The sequence below is a fragment of the Erpetoichthys calabaricus genome, chromosome 13 (genome assembly GCF_900747795.2).
Source record: "Erpetoichthys calabaricus chromosome 13, fErpCal1.3, whole genome shotgun sequence".
Classification (NCBI taxonomy): domain Eukaryota; kingdom Metazoa; phylum Chordata; class Cladistia; order Polypteriformes; family Polypteridae; genus Erpetoichthys; species Erpetoichthys calabaricus.
In genome coordinates, this window is record NC_041406.2 from 35703485 (window position 1) to 35725040 (window position 21556).

The window sequence follows — 21556 nt, forward strand, 5'->3', positions numbered from 1 at the left end:
GTAATGTTAAAATGTAACGTCTTTGTAAATTGTACTATGCCAGATAAGAAAGAGTGAAATGCTAAACATTGTTAAACTGCACATACACACTCTGGTCTTTAACCCTTTAGAATAAAGAAAATAAAGTGGACAGCACAAAATCAGCAAATAAGCAAATCAATGAAATATTGTGCAACGTGATTAACTCAATCAGTAAAATGCTAACTTTATATCATGTGTTGTGTAAGCCTATTCTGATAACAAGAGGCTATAAATAAGATTTTGTGCCTCAGTTTGGTGACCATCTCATCTACTACACAGCTGGACACAGGGGTGCTCCCTTATCATGAGAAGAAAATAAAAGCACGCTGACAAGCTTCTTCCTGCCTGTGTTTTTGTCTCTGACTTTCTTCCACAACTACATGGGAAGTCTCCACTGCCAAAACCCTCCTCTCTTCCCCCACCGCCTTATCCTAGTTGAGAATATGCACATTTTCAACAGTTTTTTTTTCACTACAGATATTTATTTAAATACTAAATTACAGTAACACATTAAAATACTTCCAGACAGGAACTAAACACCTTTGTTATTGTGAATGGAATAAATTTCACTGAAATAGAAACACAATTTATGTTGAGAATTTTTTTGCAAAGCAAAATACTGAGATGAAATTGCATAAATTGTTTTCCTTATCACTGCTAAAGATCCTTTCCCTAAATAACTAAGCAACTTGCAAGAGAGTTTCTACTTTTAGATAAAACTTACACGTAATGGGTTACCAGCTTAAATACTTTCACATTAGTAATGTCAACGGTCATGACACCACCAGATTAAGTGACTGGCAACAATCTGTTTTCATAAACAATATGGCTGTGGCCCAAATCAGTGGCATTCAGGAAGGAAAATCTTGATGTTTTGACATAACAGATGGAATGTAAAATGAATTAAACATAAGAGAAATGCCATAAATATGAACAGAAAGAAGCAGAATTATGGCCAGGGTGCCAAAAGGTAAGATTCAGAGCATCTTGTACTGTAGTTCCAAGGGAAAATCCAAGGTGCTTTTTATTATTATGTGGAAAGCAGGGATAGCAGCTTTATTTGACCAGACTGCAGAACAATTTAGGGGATTATTGCTGCTCCGGGTTGTCAGCACCGGAGTCATGAACTGCACAGAACATCTGGGCCTTGGAAAGAAACTCAGTATTATTAGACAGCAGCTGTATACTATAATGTTATAAACATGAGTCAAGAATTGAACAGATGCCTACCAACAAAAAAAAAAAAAAATTGTAAAAGTTAGCAACACCGACCTTTGTCATTTTCTTTCTGCTATATTCTGAGCAAGGGCAGACGCAAAAAAAATTACATAACATTTTATTGTGGCTCAGCGGTCTTGCACTTGGTAACAATATGCAGGTGTACAATAGTGTTGGCTTTTTAAAAAATTGAACACTTCACTCTGATAAAAAATATAATGCAATCATTTCATTTCAGTTATTGTCACATGTACACAACACAATAAAATTCCTATCTGAACATTTGATCAGAACACACCATGCTGTCACAGCCTTTGCCCAGTGGTCTGAATCTCACAACGTGGTCTATGTGAAATACTGTATAACATCACAAAAATATAATGGGTAGGGCCACCTGAACTGTCAAGTTTTCTTCCAAATACATTAAGTGAAATTTATTTCACATGTGATTTTGCATCCGCAAAAGTCACTATAATTTTTTAGGTATAAAGAGAAAGGAATGTAGTGTTTGTTAAGGGTTTGACAACACCGTACACCCTTTGTTGGACCCATACATTTTTCAGAGAAGGGTTTAAATCAGCAGTTCCCAAACTGCTCCTATAGGGGCGCCACAAAATATTCAAATATTAGACAACTTTTGAAACCATAACAAATCCAAAAATAATTTAAAATGTATAGAAATAATAATATCACCATTATAACAACAATATCCAAACCTTTGTCTAAGTTAAGTGTTTCTCCAGTGCTATGATTGGTTTATTCATAATAAATAATGCGCCATTGATGAGACCAAACAGTATCTTTTTTTAGAACAGACCTGAATGTACTCATCCAGACATCAGGCAACAAGTGTAGATGCATATAAATCATGTAAATATAACAGGCTTGTTCCATTCGTGATGCATGAACTAGCCAGGGCAAATCAGCATGTGTAACAGAAGTCACATGGTCGATTTTTGCGTTTTCTGAATGGTCTATGTTATCTTAGTCAGCTAATTCGGAAAATGGCCTTTTTTCAACCATAAGGTGCACCTCAGAGAAGAACTGATTAAAAACTATTCTAAACATTTGTGATAATTCACGTTTAATTTTTTCATAACTAATTGCACCAAGCTACCAACTGCACTCTGGAACTGCTAGGATTGTATTATAGAACTATAAACTATACTATGGTTTAACTTGGGGTGCCATGGAAAAATCTTGTAACATTAATTGTGCCATGAACAGAAAAAGTTTGGTAACTGCTGGTAAAAATGACAAACTGGAGAAAATTGTCTTTTGGAAATTTAACATGGCTAAACACATCCCACAACGTGATCAAAAGACAAGCTCCTAGACAAAAGATATAATCTAAATGAGAAGAGAAGAAAATGCTGTAGCCGCGGTCTTAGATGAGATCCTACTTTTGCAAGTGATATTTAAACTTTATACACAATGATACAGGCATCCTTCCACCAGCCCAAGCCCACCACTGCCTGATTGGGATTGTAGTCTCTGTATTGAAATTTCCAGAAGGTTGTGTATGAGATAAAAATAAAGGAGAAAAAGTTTATATTCTGTATTACACCCCATTCTTCCTGGGTAATTGGCCCAAATTTCACTGGTCATGAAATATAATAGATGACTTTTTTTTTGCTTGAATCACTTGCTTGTCAATCATAAAAATATAAAGGTAGCCATGGCCTGGGAGACCCTCCCCAGTTCCATGGTCTATGACTGAAACCATTAATGGTGATTTTGGAATCTATTGGGATGATCACTGGGTATTTTCTGTGGGAAGAATCATAGGTGTCAGTCCAGTTCTGCATTTGAGAGTTTGTATCTTTCAGCAGACTTGGCAGGGCCTGGAAATTATCTACACTCCTGAAAATACTGGCTATTTAATGGCACTTCATGGTTCTTTACCGGGTTGTGTGGTTCCTCACAGAGCCATTATTTAACCAAGCCCAGTTTCATTTGCATATGAAGTTGGTTCTTTGTTTTTTTGAAAAACTTTGTAGAAAAAAAAAAAACTGACATTTTTAATATATGCTATGCTACATTTGATATTGCCAGATTAAGACTTGGCCTGTGTTATTATATGCAGTAAGAGTTCTTTTAAAACGAGAAGTCCCATTGGTATTTCACAAATATTTTTTCATCTATTCATTACTATATGAAGCCTGTTACAAGTCTAAATAAATAAGAAATTCCTTCTGGAATCTTCAGGCCGATGTGTCTTTTGGGGACCAAAATGGTTCTCTTATGGTATTGCTCTGAAGAACCACTCTGACGCCTTTATTTTTAAACAGGTAGGAAAGATGAAAATAAGAATACAGAGTAAGAAATTTGACAAAAGAGAGGAGACCACTCAGTCCATCAGGCTCATTTGTTTAGCTAATATCTAAGAAGTTTCTGCTTCAACTCCATGTCTGAGTAGTTTGTTCCAAATTCCCACAACTCTTTGAATAAGGAAGTGCTTCCTGGCTTCAGTCCTAAAGGCACTTCCCCTAAATTTAACACTGATGTCCTCGACTACATGATTCACCCTTAAACTGAAAGAATTGTGCTTGAGCTACTTTATAAATGCCTTTGAGGATAAAATGAGATAAAATGAGTTTTAATGTACCTGGTAGAAAAGTGGATCTTAAATGTTGGGACTGGAAAAAGACAGTGGGAGAAAAGTTTAAAGAGAGGGCGACACAAAAGTGAGCAAAACAAGTTGTTCAGGAGCAGAGTAGAGGCGCATTATCACAGGCAGAAGGTCAGTCTTCACAAGATTCTTACCACCCACATTTCCTGGGCTTGTTTTTGTTTTTTCCAGTTTTCCTTTTAGCAATTTTAACTTTGTTGAACTCACCTGTACCTGCAAGCTCTCTCCCTTGGCTATCTACACAAAAACAGTAAGTGGAAACTTCAGGAAACGCCCTGCGGAAGTTACTGAATGTTTGGAATAGACTTGGAAACCTGTAGAAAACAAATCAAAATAACATGAATTTATGGAAGGCTAGAGAGAAGCCAAAAATATTTATTTTTCCATCTTCAGCTGAAACCATAATTTGTGTTTAATGCCATGAAAAAAAATGTTAAAGTACTTCTGGCCAATCCAGAAGTCAAAGTTAAAACTCAGTCCAAAATTGAATTTACACTTAAGAAAGCCAGAGAGAAAATTATGGATTTTAAATTAGAAAATGTGTGTGTGAGCATGTTTTGTGGTCTGTGTACATTGTGTTTAGACAAGCTGACACAGCTCTTGTTTTTTTGTTATTTTTTCCAGTTTTCTGCGCCATGAATAATGTTGCCACCAGCCAGCACATGATGTAACAGGAACCTAAATTGGGAGTACAAAACAAATTAGTAGTGTAGTCTCATTACATAGTGCATGTATATCAATGGCTAGAAACCTATTGTACTTTGTGTTGCAGATAGTCTTATCCATTCTTACTGTACATCCATTTTTGAACTTGTGTACTCTAGGTCAAAGTCATGGCATACAACACCTAGCCTCAAAAGACACAGAATAACAGAAAATTCGCAATGTCAGCAGCACTGATGAGATGCATTTATCCTCCTTCACAGGAATCAGTGATGAAGCAACAGTTGGCACCTTCGTTTGGCAATAATGCAGGATGCCAGCCCACAAATGGTGATAGACTACAGTGACATCTAGTGGTTGCTTAAATTAGCTGAATTAAGGCCATCCAAATTTACACTTTCAAGTGTTACTCTGTATGTCATCCAGGGATGGTTGTCACTTCACACCTGAGGTTGCCATGACATTATCCTGTACCAGAGAAGGTGGTTTATGAAAATGAAAAGATTGCTGAAGAGAACTTAAGGGCTCTAACATATTAGGGGCCAGAGCTGAACCGAGATCCTTACCCAGCCAGGATGCCCATGGCGTGCTAGGACAGGGAAGACAGTTTGTGCAGGGCATTGTATGCCCTAAAATGCGAGATGGCAGCCCACCAATGTTACGGTACCTCCATGGATTCCTACTGGGAATATTGGGAACTGGAGTTCATTGGCTGAGCCCTGTTGAGTTCAGTGGGGTGCTGAGGGGAATAGCAAGCCCTGCTTTGTCGGGCTCCAACTTCACCTGGAAGTACTTCCAGGCTGCAGTCTTGGGACACCCAAAGTATTTCGGGATTTGTATAAAAGAAGCAGTCTGCCTCAACTAGGTGAGCCTTAGTCAGGAGGAGTAGGATGAAGCTGGCTGAGAGTAGCTGAGGAAGGGTTATGGAGAGCAGAAGAAACAGTGATGCGGTTGTGGTGTGGGAAACTTTATTAGTAAGAATTTCACACAATAAAAATCTTTGGTAGGGCGGCACGGTGGCAGCGCTGCTGCCTCGCAGTTAGGAGACTCGGGTTCGCTTCTCGGGTCCTCCCTGCGTGGAATTTGCATGATCTCCCTGTGTCTGCGTGGGTTTCCTCCGGGTGCTCCGGTTTCCTCCCACAGTCCAAAGACATGCAGGTTAGGTGCATTGGCGATTCTGAATTGTCCCTAGTGTGTGCTTGGTGTGTGTGCGTCCACCCTGTGGTGGACTGCCACCCTGCCCGGGGTTTGTTTCCTGCCTTGCGCCCTGTGTTGGCTGGGATTGACTCCAGCAGACCCCCGTGACCCGGTAGTTCAGCTATAGCAGGTTGGATAACGAATGGATGGATAGAAAAGCCTTTGTTTCACTGGAACTTGTGTCTGAGCCTGTTGCATCAGGAGTTTGGGGAGCTGCAGCACCCCCTGGGGGCCACAATATATATAGTAACTTCATTAGGCGCAGAATGGGAGGTCCATCAGTTTACGCGTATATCATGAGAACAATATTCAATTACCTATTTTATACCAGTTTGACCACACTTTCAATAAGTCAAGCCATCAAGAAAGTTGAAACCACATTATTTTTGATTAAACTCTAAGTTTAATATGACATACAGGAATCAATTGTAAATTAAGGCACAAGAGATGCCTGCAAAAAATGGCAATTCTGATGAGTTCACAAGATCTACAAACTCACAACATTACCTGCTAAATGTATGAAGCAAGTCAAAGACCATCATGTCAGTTGTGTTGATAAATTTGCATTGGACTGGGAGAAAAGTGCCATCTGGGCTACACTGAGGGGGAGACTTCTCTCCAAAGCCATGAAGAAGGCGGCGATTTCTTACTTCACAGTTGCCAGGACCTGAATATGCAAATTAAAATGTAAAATGTTTCTAAAAATCTCAAAATTAACAGTGAAACTAATATGTCCAAAGTGCTGGCATATAGTGAATAGCAGCTTTAATGTTCTGGCATTATTTAAAAACAATAGTGGTATATATTTTCATGAAAATTGGAGGATAGCTCAACTTAGAATATAGTCATCTTAATGCAACAGCATAGAGGACTCTGTGAATCGGATTTTATTGGGTGTCTATTGTCCAACATTCGCTTCCTCCTTTGAGACGTTAAAGGCAAGCTTTAAAGCCGATTGGTTGAAGGTGAATGACAATCCAACTAGGGCTGCTCAAGAGCAGAAGGTGAAAGGCAAACGGACCAACCCTTTTATATTTTTTCACAAATTGTTATCTTGTAGCCTTATGCTAAAATCATTTATGTTTATTTTCCTTACATCAAGCAACACTTAATACCCCAGAATGAAAGTGAAAACAGGCTTTTAAGAAATGTATGGAAATGTGTAAAAAAAGTAAAATAGACTCTTTACTAAGAAACTTGAAATTTGGCTTAAGTTCACCCCATTTTACTGATCATCATTGAGGTGTTTCTACAGCTTGAAGGTCCCACAACTAACAATGTGTGTCAGAGCAAAAACCAAGCCATATGGTTGAAGGAATTTCCTGTAGAGCTTACAGAAAGGATTGCGTTGCAGTACAGATCAGAGGAAGGCTACAAAAAATTCTACAGAATTGAAGAGCACTCTTGTCCTTACAATTCTTACATGGAAGAAGTTTAGAACAGCCTTGACTCTTCATAGACCTGGCCACCCAGCCAAACTGAGAAATCACTGGAGAAAGGCCTTGATAAGAGAAGTGACAAAGAACCCAATGGTCATTAAAGTTTCGCAAGAGCACGGTGGCCTCCATAATTCTTAAATGAAAGAAATTTGGAAAAACTATAACTCTTTCTGGAGTTCGCTGCCAAACTGAACAATTAGGTGAGAATGGCCTTGGAAAGAGAGGTGAGTAAGAACCTATAGTCACTCCAGTTGAGCACCAGACAGCCTGGGTGGAGATGAGTGAAAAATAAATTCACCAATTTAAGCACAAGGCTGTAAAATAGAAAAACGTGAAAAAGTTAACGGGTCCGAATGCTTTCTGAGTTCACAGTTTGGTACTATCTGTATCCAAGACTAAATTTCAGAACCACATGAACATGTGTTATACAAGACTATAGAAAAGAAGCACCATATCACGGTCCTTAAGAGGAAAGTAAAAAGCCTTACAATGTTCTGGTTTTCCATTTTGTCGAGTTCCATATATCTCCATTCCATCTGCATCCACACACCAGCACTCCTTAGTGAAGGAATCACACTGCACTTCCTCGTACTCGCCGGTATCTGAACACTGAGGGGTGTAGCTAACATCGACATCATGGAACACCTGCTGTCGGTGGAGCTGACATGAAGAGAAACCTTCAAAGAAAAAGAGGTGCAAACATTGGATATTTAATTAGTCAGTACAATGGAAGAATCGTCAGAACTTGACTCAAATAATTATTAAAATCAGCATTTTTTTAACATTTCATTTTCACTTTTGTTTTTGAAGTATGACTATTTTCACTCAGAATGTGGCCCATTTTCACCACTTGCCAGCAACTTGTGCTGCTTTGGTCACTGTTTCTCGAGGAGTATAATTTCTGGAGCATGAAATCCACTAAGGGAACACAGTTTGAGTTTACTAGAAAAAACAAAATATACGAGGGATTAAATCTATGTCTTCAAATTGATTAAAAGAAATGACAAAGCTGATGTATGAGAATCATGCATTTGAGGATACTGATGGAAACGAGGAGGTATTGAAGCACCTAAGGACCTATCTAGACTTGCACATGATCAATCTTCCTACAGCATGGCTTTTCTTGCATACTAGGGGGCTCCGCCCCCTGCTCGCTTCGCTCGCCAACCCCTGGTCTTGGGTAACCAGAAATAGCAGGCTCGTGTTTGTATATCCGTCAGTCGAGGTTGTTCGTTTTGAACCTGTGCCTGCTTTGCTTCCGCAGTTTCAGACGCGCGTTGTAGGCACCTGCGTTCATTGATCTTATCCAGGTGGGCTCGTGTTTGTATCGTTGAGCTGTATAGTGTTTGAATTTGGTGTAAAGTGTTTAGCGGTTTGTACAATCCCAAGCAGCACATTATTCCTAACTTCACTCCGCAGTAGTGCCACTCACAATATGGCGGTGATGCCTGCGCCTTCACTCCGCAGTAGTGCCACTCACATTATGGTGGTGACGCCTGCGCCTTCCATACCATTTTTGTGGACCTGTGGGGCCTCCATAGCCTCTCACGTTTGACTCTGGGGTGCAGCGCAGGATCCTCTTTTGTGTGTGGCTGTGTCGTTAGTTGTTAGCTATGGGCGCATTGTTGCTTCATTTCTCATTCACGTTAGTTGAGCTCTTTCGTTCTTGGGCTGTGACTCCTTCATTCCCGGTGGATAAGACTTCGCTTGCAGTTTATGAGACGCGCGCCTGCGCAGTACGTCTCATGGTCCCATCGCCGTGTCCCTGCATCCATATCCGGTTTATTCTCGGTTAGTAATATGGATTTCCATTATTCCATCCAAAGGAGATGAAAAGTTGTCAAAACGAAAAACAAGTTGAACCCTAGGAGATGTTACATTTGCAGCAGAGCCTAATTGCGGACCAGAAATTAAAAGTCAAAGGAAAACAGTCGGATTGAAACCAGAACTCTATCAAAGAAATTTGACGTAAATTTGTTTTTGTTTTTAACCAACTCACAAATACTAAATCAAATATTGTGCCGGTATTTGAGGCATCACACTGATGACATAAGACACAGCGACATCTGAAACCACGCCCCTCAGCAACAGGAAGTAGCATCCCGGCAACAGGTATCACAACGTGACAGCACTCGTGCAAAACAAAACAGAAACTGCAAATTTGATAAATAAATAATCATTGCACTCTAGAGAAATTATAAATGCAATGTAACTGCTAAGAAATTGCACAAACTAATAGAAGCTCATATTCCCATAAATGAACGCAGCGTGCACGTGCACAATGACACTGACGAAGCATGCAATATCTTTGCAAAATAATTCAGTATTTATTGTGAAATAATGCAATCATTTTTTCCTTTTTTGATTGGAGGTTAAAAGCTTCCATAGTACAGCATCTTTTTTTTTTTTTAAAAAAAATGGCATTCTTGTTTGCTAATTGTTTTCATGTAAGCAAAATGCAACATCACTATCTCTGTATAGTAAACTCTACTGAGACAATTTTGTTCCAGATCAGTAAGCTTTAGCATTTTTACATTATTAATAATTGTGTCGGGATTTTGACTGATAGGAGTTCTACAGGCTCACATCCTGATGCACATCTGAAAGGGCTGCAGTTGTGCTGAGAGATGGATGAAATTTGTAAATCTGTTGAAAACTCCACATTAGATTTGTGACCTTATCGCATATTTTTTCCTAATAAACGTATGTATGGTTTATGTAAAAATGTTCTGGATGACATTTTAGACCAACATTACTATTACGTAGCCCAACCAGCCTGATAAACTGGTTGGTCACCTCTCATTTGTCACATATCTCATTTTCTAAACATGAAGGCAGACAGGGAGTGGAGAACTGTTTAACATGGATTCTAATTACCACTAGGAGGTCATATTTGATATTTTATGAAGTGTTTGCATCGACCTTACTAATCCTGTAGCGAATCTAAGAAATCCTACTTCAAATCACCCAAAAAATCAGTGTATAGCCAAACAGTAGCCAAGGCATGCTAGGCTTTGTAGAGCATCACCATCCTCTTTTAGTACTGTACATACAGCACTTCAATTACAAACTCTAAAAGGATTATAAATACATTTCCATCACACAAACTCAGAAAATGAGTGGAGGAGACTCACAGGAAACAGTTGAACTGCTTTGTTTGCTGCTGGCAATCTCGTGGCCTTTTGCATCCACACACCAGCAGATGTTTCCATCTTTGGAGCATTGCACATTCCTGTAAAGACAGATCACAGGTAAAGAGAGTATGATTATGACTGGTCAAGAAGTGACTGGGAGGTCCAGTGAAACAATGTATCTAAAATGCAGCACTATAAGTGAAGATAACAGGAACGAGCCCTGAAAACAGCCTAGCTGCTCTTCTCGAGTGCTGTTATGTCCTTGTTGTAATATGCAGACCACAACGGCACAAAGTATTCGAGATGAGACCTCACTAGTGTGCTATACAACTTAGGTATAAACCTTGACCACATTGTGCTGGGTAACCTAATATCTTATTAGCCTTTTTTATAGCTTCTATACATTTGTCCAAGTTTCAAACCTCCCATTGTGTATTAAACATTACATTTGTCTCAAATTAGATCAGTTCTGTATGCAGTCCAGGGCCGTCTGCAATGGTTTAGCTACTTTTAGATGATCTGCCATTCCATTTAGTTAGCGAGTTTGTTATTGACCCTGAAATACAGTAAAGTGAACTTTAAGTTCCTTGAACCATTGAGTTCTGGCATATTAGTATGCTGAAGTAGCCACTGGAATGCAATAAAGTTCCATGGTATTCATGAGTATCCCGGGACCTTGTTTGTACCATCAACACGAATTCCAAATCATCAGACCACCACTGTTCTGTGTAGGGTTCACAAGCCACCCGGCATGATATTTCCATTGTCTTACTGTATTGGGTTCTTACCATAACTCAATTTCAGATGTTAGTGTAAAGAAGCTGACAAAAGGACCCCTTGATCTAAGTGAAGATAATCTAAAGTTGATGTTCATGTGCTGACTCCCACCACAGGTTTTCACTTTTGTGGGTAACAGTGGTGTCTATGTACTGCATGTGCCCCCAAATCTCACCAACAAACAACATTCAGACGGATTGCATTCTGTTTTGCCCATCTGCTCTTCACCAATACTGTGTGTCGTCATTTCAGCAGCTGGGCACCATCTTGCAGAACCAGGGCCAGAGTGTGGGGTGAGGTGATGAGACGATTGCCTCAGGCAAGACTTCTCTAAGGGTGGCATTTTCATGCAACAATATATTCTTTTTGACATTACAGAATAATAATAATACCAAAATTGAGTAACTATAAACCTTAAGAATTACATACACATCCATTCCCTTATTTATATCTTGCCTTAAAAAGTTGTGGAAATATTTTTATTTTAAACGTTAAAATTTTGCAGAACACAGTTTGCAATTCCTTGCTATACCAGGAGTTTCTGAGAACCAAAACAGCACATGTGTATTTTAAAGCCATATGACATTCGCATTCTTTTTCCTGATTTTCACAGATTTATAGTGTCTATAAAAAGTATTTTCCACTTGGAAGTCTTCACATTTTATTCTTACACAACATTGAATCTGTGGTATAGCAGGTCCATGGCTTAGCAATAAATAAATTAATAAATAATCAAGCCCCAAGAACGTGCAGGAACCAATTGGGCGTAGGTGTGTGTGACAGTGAGTTTTGCTCTGCAGTTAATTGAGAAGCTGGCTGACCTCCCCATATACAGTGATACCGTGGAGGGTGCAGCTCATTGCACCTGCGCCGAATTAGGCAGCAGAGGGTTAAAGGAGAAATGAAAAGGGGGATGAAAGGGGAGAAAGACAAGGAAAAACAGATGGAAAGAAAGACATTCGAGAGAGCAGAGAAAAATGACAGAAGAAAAAGGCAGGAGCGAGCGAGAGCTGGTGAAACAGAATGAAGCAGGCGGACGGGAATGGAGCTCCGGGAGAGGAGAGTGTGGCCGGCACTCAGGGAAGCTAAAGGTTGCTCCTACTGAGCATGAGAGTAGGAGCAACACAATTACTCTGGAAGATCATTTTTATTTATGCCTCATAGCACATCACCATGGTGGAGTGCAGTGTGTTTTTAAAAACGTGTTGGGCTGCAAATTGTTCTCATAAAGACATAGTCATATGAAAAAGTTTGGGAACCCCTCTCAGCCTGCATAGTAATTTACTCTACTTTCAACAAAAAAAGATAACAGTGGTATGTCTTTCATTTCCTAGGAACATCTGAGTACTGGGGTGTTTTGCGAACAAAGATTTTTAGTGAAGCAGTATTTAGTTATATGAAATTAAATCAAATGTGAAAAACTGGCTGTGCAAAAATTTGGGTCCCCTTGTAATTTTGCTGATTTGAATGCATGTCACTGCTCTATACTGATTACTTGCAACACCAAATTGGTTGGATTACCTTGTTAAGCCTTGAACTTCATAGACAGGTGTGTTCAATCATGAGAAGTATTTAAGGTGGTCAATTACAAGTTGTGCTTCCCTTTGACTCTCCTCTGAAGAGTGACAGCATGGGATCCTCAAAGCAACTCTCAACAGATGTGAAAACAAAGATTGTTCAATATCATGGTTTAGGGCAATGGTTCTGAAACTGTGGGACAGGCCCCCGGGGCCCGAAGTAACAAAAAGGGGGGCGCGAATATGTAAAAAAAAGAAAACAAGAATCAAAAATATGAAAAATACATCTATTGAAACCCAAACAAATTAACTTAAACTACATTCTGATACTAGAAAAATAGAGTTAGATAAATGTCGATAAAAGTTAAGTAGGTATAATAAAATATGTATCTATGATATATCATTAATTAAAATAGAACAAATTGGTATTAGTGGGCTCCTTTCAAAAAAACGTTAGGGGGGGCACGATTAAAACTGTTATGAAAACTCGAGTCGCAAATACTTAAAGGTTGAGAAACGCTGGTTTAGGGGAAGGCTACAAAAAGCTATCTCAGAGGTTTAAACTGTCAGTTTCAACTGTAAGGAATGTAATCAGGAAATGGAAGGCCACATGCACGGTTGCTGTTAAACCCAGCAGGTCTGGCAGGTGTCGAAGGAGGCTGGGCGTCAGACCCAGCCAGGACGCTTGGAAGGACCAGGTAGTGGCATATTTGTCCTCCGGGCCACGAGGGGGCAACCACCCTGGAGCAGAAGAATGCCACGGAAGGGGAGCAGGGAGGCTCAATTCCGTGGAGGCCCATATCCACCGCCAGGGGGCGACCCGAGCCTTATGGAGCCCGGGGCTTATTTACTTCCGCCACGCCAATGAACGTTGATCCTTCCAGGGTCACCCAGAGTGCTTCCGGGTGCTCTCCTGATGCTTCCGCCACACCAGGACGTGACGTCAGGTACAGCACCTGGAGCTCATCCGGGTGAGGATAAGAGGGGCCGCCTCCCTCCAATCACGGAGCTGGAGTCGGGAGCAGGACAAAGCTCCTGGAGAGAGAGGACAGGTGGCTCAGGGACAAGAGAGAGAAAGGCCCAGGAGAAAGGTGACTGAGGCTAGAGGCACAGTGTGTTGTGCGCGACTGAGTTGTGTGTTGAAAGTGCAAGAAAATAAACATATTTTGTATTAAGATGTAGTCTTTGACTGGTGGTGTCTGGGCAAATATCACACAGGCCAAGAAAAATACAGGAGTGGCATATGTGCAGGATTGTGAGAATGGTTACAGACAACCCACAAATCACCTCCAAAGACCTGCAAGAACATCTTGCTGCAGATGGTGTATCTGTACATCTTTCTACAATTCAGCGCAATTTGCACAAAGAACATCTGTATGGCAGGGTGATGAGAAAGAAGCCATTTCTGCACTCACGCCACAAACAGAGCCGCTTGTTGTATGCAAATGCTCATTTAGCCAAGCTTGACTCATTTTGGAACAAAGTGCTTTGGACTGATGAGACAAAAATTGAATTATTTGGTCATAACAAAAAGCGCTTTGCATGGCGGAAGAACAACGCATTCCAAGAAAAACACCTGCTACCTACTGTCAAATTTACTGGAGGTTCCATCATGCTGTGGGGCTGTGTGGCTAGTTCAGGGACTGGGGACCTTGTTAAAGTCAAGGGTCACATGAATTCAACCCAATATCAACAAATTCTTCAGGATAATGTTCACGCATCAGTGCCAAATGTCCAAAGCAAGGATGGAGGTTGCAGGCTCATGTGGAGATGGAAGAGGTGAAGATCTGGGGCAAGGTCTAAAAAGTAGAATGGTAAGGATTCAGACCTGGGCTGACTTGGTCTGAATTGTTAAATCCTATAGCAAGTTATGGTGAGCTCAGGTACTGTGATATTTGGGTACTGTAGACAACCAGCTTACACCTCTTATTTCAGATGCTATTTTAATGCTGGGTGGGTTTGTTCAGACTGAGAAGAAAAAGCAGGAGGAGGACTGGATATTTTTGTGAATGTGCATTGATGAAAAAGGGAGCACAGTATAATTTAAAACTAAATGTGTGGTCCAGGCTTTGAATTTCGGACTAAATTCGTCCAAGTTACTGCCTGGGAAAATAAATTACATCATCCTGGCAGACTCAGCAACAGATGTGATTCACTTTGTACCATCGTCTTTTTGAGGAATCATTCATAATGCTGGTGACTCCAAAGAAAGAATCAATGCCTATTAGGCCTGTTCAGTTGTGGACACTGATCTATCCAAATATTAATGACTTTAAAAACAGACCTGTGGCACAATCCAAGCAGGTCTGATCTCATCATTTCAAGCCTTCCACCCATGTTAAACACACACCAGTTTTCTTACAGGGCAAACAGGTTTATAGAGGATGCCACAGCCACAACTCTCCATACTGTCCTAACCCACCTAAAGCAGCAGGGGAGTTACGCTAGGCTGTTTTTTGTACATGTTACCTCTGGATTTGTTACCACCCTCCCTCATAGACTGGTGACCAAACTGACAGATCCGGGATTGTTTTATCCATCTGCCTTTGGATTACTGGATTACAGAGTTCCTCTCTGATCGCTCACACAGGGTAAGAGTAGGTCTCCACATCTCCTCAGCCTCAGCTTTGGTTCTCCACAGGGCAGTATGCGGAGTCCCCTTCTCTTCACCATCTACACCCATGACTGCACCCCTGCACACTCCAACAACGGCATCTTCAAATTTGTAGATGACCCCACCGTGGTGGGGATCATCTTTGGTGGGGGGAAGAGTCCGCTTACCAGGACAAAGAGGAACGGTTGTCTGGGTGGTGCACAGACAACAATCTGGCTCTCAACACCACCAAAACCAAGGAGCTGATAATCGACTTTAAGAGGAAGAAAATGAATATTCAGCCCCTTTTCATTGGTGGGTATTGTGTAAAGAGGGTCTCAAACTTCCAGTTCCTGGGTGTGCACATAGAGAAGGAACTGAATTGGAGCGCTAACAACACAGAGCTGGTAAAGAAGGCACAGCAGATACTTTACTTCCTGAGGCTCCTCAGGAAGAACCATTTCGTAGAGCGCATTATTGACTTCTTGCATCTGTGTGTGGTTTTCCAGCTGCACAGCATCAAAGAGAAAAATGCTCCAGGGGGTCGTCACCACTGCCCAGAAGATCATTGGATACCCTCTTCTATCCTTAGAAGATCTTTACAGTTCCCACTGCCTGAAAAAGGCCTGGAGCAAAATTAAAAGACCTGTCCCACCCAAGTCACACTCTGCTTGAACTGCTGCCCTCGAGCAGATGCTTCAAGACAATCAAAGCATGAACAAATAGATTAAAAATCAATTTGTACCCAAAGGCCATGACTGCAATAAATGATGCTCCTTTTAAAGTTTCACTGAATGAACAAATTAGGCAATGGATACCAGCAGAATGTGAAAAGTGTCTTGTGGTGTAGTATGACATTTGTTTTGCTTTTCCACTTTTAGAATACCTACTATAAATCTTCATATTTATAAGTTTCTGTAGTTTTATAACTTCTTGCTGTTTTGCACCGACAGGATGGCATCCAATTTCGATGTACTTGTGCAATGACAATAGATATTTATTCATTCATTCATTCATTCAATCCTCAAGCCTGTATTGCTCTCCATTATTTTTTTTTGAGTCTCTGTAAAATAAACAAAGTATAATCTAATCTAAATAAAGATCTCTAAATGACAGGCAGATAAATACAAAATCAGTGCATGTAAATGTTTCCAGATAGGAATTAAACACCTTTCTTCTTGTGTCAATGACATGAATTCCTAGAAGAGCAGGTACGAGAAAACATTCGTGCAGAAATAAGAGTGTAGTATTGGGCCATTTGTTGAAGAAAAAGGTTAATAAATGCTCTATGTGTTGTATTTAATTATAAACGCTATCCCCTATATAGCGGGTTGAATACCATTTTTGGTGTACTGAAGATTTCATATTTCCTGCCAACTGTGTCGCTCAGCAATGGTTCAAGTTTGTTGTGACTAAAGCCAACATTCACTACAGACTCTAAAAAGGTGTTCTTTTTCAATTTTTATGCTAAATCTTAAGATTAGACAATGTCTTTGCTGAGGAATTCACTCAGGATGAAGCCCCCCTTCAGATGTTCATCTTCCCTGAGACAACATGGGCAGGATTTAAAATCTGGGAATTTGGAACACAGAATAGTCCTTGCAGCTAATAGAAGACTCACTCAGCCCAATCCGATTCCTAATTGTGCGGGCATCTCATACACAGCTTTATGTCCCTTTCCCTGAACACATCCAGGCCATGGCATCTTTCATCTCTGCTCAGTAATTCACTCAGAGCGACATCCCTTCATCAGCCACTTCACCTGCCTGAGATGACCGCCATAGTGGAACTCAAGCTTGGACTCTTTGGAAAACAAAGCAGCCTTCCAAGTTCTCCTTTAGCTCTACTGGGTAAGTTGCCACTTAGTTCACAGCCAACCTTTCAGTTTGTAAATGTGAAAAAGATACAGGTGAGCCCACACAAACATAAAAACTGTCTGAAGGTGCAGTGGATCACTAAAATGAGATACCGAGGGTTGAAATTACAGTACCTGTATCTTCCATCATCCAGGCACTGAGGGATGTAGTCTTCTCCTTGAGCTATGGCATTCTCTCTCTTCAGCTCACATGGACTCAAGGGCTGGGAATCCAGTTGATATTCTGCAATGATAAGAGACCTGAAGTGTTAGATCACAGGGTAATGGAGCTCTGCTAAATGTGCCTGAGGTACAGCTACCTGTAGAAAAAGAGAGGTAGAATAGCATATCTAGTACCATCTAGCTCTTGTGGACCAGAGCTTTATCCCTACAGTAAGTGTAAAGTGATGCAGCTGGCAAGCTTGGTGCTTCTTGAGTTCCTCTGGTATCCTCCATGGCACGTATTTTACATTGTGTGGGGACTTTAATTGCAGCTTGTAGATGTGAAAGAGAACCTGGACTTCTCTCCTAGGTTTGCTTCTTACTAGCACCAAATGCTGCAGAGAAAGGCTTCAGCTCCCCATGACCCAGAATTAAAAATAGGTGGTGTTTAAAAATGGACGTACAGCTAAGAAAATGGGAGAAAGATGGGGGTCTGATCCTTTTATCTCCCACCCGGCAAGGTATGCTGGGGATTCTATTGAGTGCTGGGTTTCCTCAACCAGTGTGGAATGATTGAGCATTGATTGAACAGATGACAGAACATGGACGTTTTCATAATGTCATGACTCAAAAACAACCGTTTACAATGGGCTTCTGCGTTACATGAATCACCGAATCTGTTTGTGCAAAAATTTTGAAAATTGTTTGATGCATTTTGTGGTTGAGCAAGAGAAAGCACAACTCTAAAATAAATGGTGAGGTGCCAACTGGGTCACTCCTTTTAATAAGTATGACAGGAGGTAAGTCAAACAAGCACATGATGGTGCAAATAAGAACAGGAAAACAGCTATTAGGCTGTAGGGCCTCCAAACAAATGCCAAGGTCAAGGCTTAGGTAGGACTTCCATCCAACAGTCTGCTCTTTACCAAATGAGACACCACCTTCTGGGAGCATCTCGCTCAGTCTTATATTCCTCAGATCAGTAGGGACAGAGTCAATTTCTCTCATTGGGTATCTTCTTGGAACTGTGTATGGAAGCACAGACAATGTCAACTACAGCACCCCCACATGTACTGGCATGGAATTATTTTTTCTTTTGAGGAAGAAAAGGATGGTGGTCTGCACCTGTGTATTGATTAGAAGCAGCTTAATAAAATTACATTTATGAGATATTACCAAATGCCTCTTATTGCTTCCATTTTGAATCGGGTCTTGTGTTTTATTTCTAGAGAAAAGCTGCAATAGTAAACTTGAGCTGCAATGTTCGTACCAGATGTTATTTGAGTGTATATTTCCCTAGGATAGTTATAAAGGCTGATCTGTACTTGACATGTCAGCCTGACCAGCAGTCTATAGTGATGATGAGGACGAAATCATAATCTTACTATAACAGCCCAGTAAATCATAAACATATACATTTAAGTCCCATAAATAAACTGATTAGCCCAAACTAATCATGAAATCTGATGGAATTAAGGTATAATAATCATTTTTAAACATGACCCATGATTTATGTTTAGTGTGTTAACACCAACATATGCAGAGAATGTAATGTCATCATCCCTCAATGCATGACAGTTTTTCAAGTGAGCAAACTAGAGAGAACATTGCCAAATGCAAAAAAGAAGCGTCATCAATAACTGCATAAGTGGCAGATGTGAAGGAAAATGCATCTTTTCTTTAAATACACATACATACACACACACTCACTGGCCACTTTATTAGGTACACCTGTTCAATTACTTGTTAACACAAATATGTAATTAGACAGTCACATTGCTGCAACTCAGTGCATTTAGGCATGTAGCATCAAGATGACTTGCTGCAAGTTTAAACAGAGCATCAAAATGGGTAAGAAAGGTGCTTTAAGTGACATTGAACATGGCATGGTTGTTAGTGCCGGATGGGCTGCACTTCATAGTTCAGAAACCACTGATCTACTGGGATTTTTACACAGAATCATCTTTAAGGTTTACAGAGAATGGTCCAAAAAAGGGAAAATATCCAATTAGAGGCAGTTCTCTGGGCAAAAATGCCATGTTGATGCCAGAATTCTGAGGAGAATGGCAAGACTGGTTCAAGGTGGTAGAAAGGCAACAGTAACTCAAATAAGGTATGCAGAAGAGCATCTCTGAATACACAACAAGTTGAACCTTGAAGCAAATGGGCTACAGCAGCAGGAGACCACAGCGGGTGCCACTTCTGTCAACTAAGAACAGGCAACTGAGGATACAATGTGCATAGGCACACCAAAACTGGGCAACAGGAGATTGGAATAACGCTGCCTGGTCTGAAGTATCTCAATCTTTGCTGAAACATTCAGATGGCTGTGGCAGAATTTGGTGTCAACAACATGAAAGCATGGATCCACCCTGCTTTGTATCAACGGGTCAGGTGTTGGTAGTGTAATGGTGTGGGGGTATTTTCTTGTCATACTTTGTGCCCCTTAGTACCAAATGAGCATCATTTAAATGCCACAGCCTATCTGGATATCGTTGCTGACCATGTCCATCCTTATATGACTTCAGTGTACCTATCTTCTAAAAGCTACTTCCAGCAGGATAACTCACCATGTTACAAAGCTCAAATCACCTCAAAATGGTTCCTTGAACAAGACAATGAGTTCAGTGTATTCAAATGGCTTTCACAGTCACCAGATCTCAATACAATAGAGCATCTTTGGGATGTGGTGCAATGGGAGATTCGCATCATGGATGTGCAGCCGACAAATCTGCTGCAACTGCATGCCATTGTGTCAATGTGGACCAAAAATCCATGAGGAAAGTTCCCAACACCTTGTTCAATCTATGACATGAAGAATTACAGCAGTTCTGAAAGAAACAGGGGGTTCAACCCGGTACTAGCAAGGTGTAGCTAATAAAGTGGGTGGAGAAATATTTATATATATATATATATATATATATATATATATTGTGTACGTGTGTGTGTGTGTATTCATGTATTGCTTTTTATAAGAAAATATGCACACATTTTATATATGGCTCTGGTTAAATGTTCTTTTTGTTTTATGGCTTTCAGATAGGCAATAAGTTTCCACAGTCTACAAGATGATTAATTGTTCTCTGGCTGTTATGATGTACACTGTCTGGTCAGATATATGTGGACACTTCTCCACATTACAGAGTTCATGCGCTTCATTTGTACCCTTTGTTAACAGGAGCATTGAATCAGGCACATTGCCATGCAATCTTCTTTGACAAACATTGGCAATAAAGTGGGTCATACTGAAGAGCTCAGTGACTTTATATGGCCTACTGTCATAGGATGCCTCTTTTGGAACAAGTCAGTAAATGAATTTTCTGTGGCCTACTGTCATAGGATGCCTCTTTTGGAATAAGTCAGTAAATGAATTTTCTGCTCTTCTAGATTTGCCCTAGTCAGCTATAAGCGCTATTAATGTTAAAGGGAAGAATCTAGGAGCAATAAAGTGGTAGACCACACGAACTCACAGAATGGGTCTGCCGAGTGATGAAGCACATATCACATAAAAATCGGCTCACCTCTGTGACATCATTCAGAATAGAGTTCCAAAAAACCCTCTGGAAACAACATCAGCAGAGGAACCGAGCTTTAGGAGCTTCGTGAAATGGGATTCCATGGACGAGCACCTACAGAAAAGCCTAAGATCACTAAGGGCAATGCCAAATGCTGACAGGTGAGACCAGACATAAAGCTCACCACAAGTGGACTCTGGAGCAGTGGAAATGTGTTCTCTGGAGTGACGAATCACACTTTGCTATCTGCAGATGCCAAGAGAATACCTCTTTCCATACTGCATAGTGCCTACTGTAAAGTTTGGTAGAGCATGAAACAGGGTAGTGTTAATGCTACAGCATACAAAGATAATTTAGACCAGGGGTGCCCAACTCCAGTCCTGGAGGGCTGCAGTGGCCGCAGGTTTTTATTCTCTTTTCTTAATTAGTGACCTGTTTTTGCTGCTCATTAACTTCTTTTGAATTCATTTTATTTGACTTGCTTTTGAAGACTTAGAAACAATTGAGAGGTCTGTTTCCTTAATTAGCAGCCAAACAATAATGAGATACAAAATGAGACAAAACAGGACCAGCAAACTGTGACCATCATACAATATCTGAAAATAAAGAAAGGTGAAGGTCTCAGGAATGCTGATCTGCTCTTAGAAAAGAGAAAATCCACAATTTCGGAAATGTCTGCTATTGCACAATAAGAGGAGCAACAAGCCATGGAATTAAAGAACGGGTTTAATTAATGACAAGAATCAGAGCCTCATTAAGCAACTGGTTGGAGTTAAATTGGTTGGAGTTTGAGGCTCTGACTTAGTTGGTCTCCTGTTGGCTCACTCACTTCA

General features: G+C 40.5%; 1 protein-coding gene across 1 annotated transcript in view; it reads right to left on the reverse strand.

Annotated features, from left to right (window-relative positions):
• The window catches only part of tg (thyroglobulin), a 335665-nt gene extending 314925 nt beyond the window's left edge, over window positions 1–20740 (reverse strand). Inside the window, exons 1-7 of the mRNA XM_051936137.1 lie at window positions 20730–20740; window positions 19975–20003; window positions 17182–17290; window positions 10305–10402; window positions 7659–7847; window positions 6239–6398; window positions 4079–4185 (exon numbers count right to left, since the gene is read on the reverse strand). Coding sequence (XP_051792097.1) covers window positions 4079–4185; window positions 6239–6398; window positions 7659–7847; window positions 10305–10402; window positions 17182–17290; window positions 19975–20003; window positions 20730–20740 — 703 coding nt within the window. The remainder of the gene's footprint in view (window positions 1–4078; window positions 4186–6238; window positions 6399–7658; window positions 7848–10304; window positions 10403–17181; window positions 17291–19974; window positions 20004–20729) is intronic.
• Between the last annotated feature and the right edge of the window lie 816 nt (window positions 20741–21556).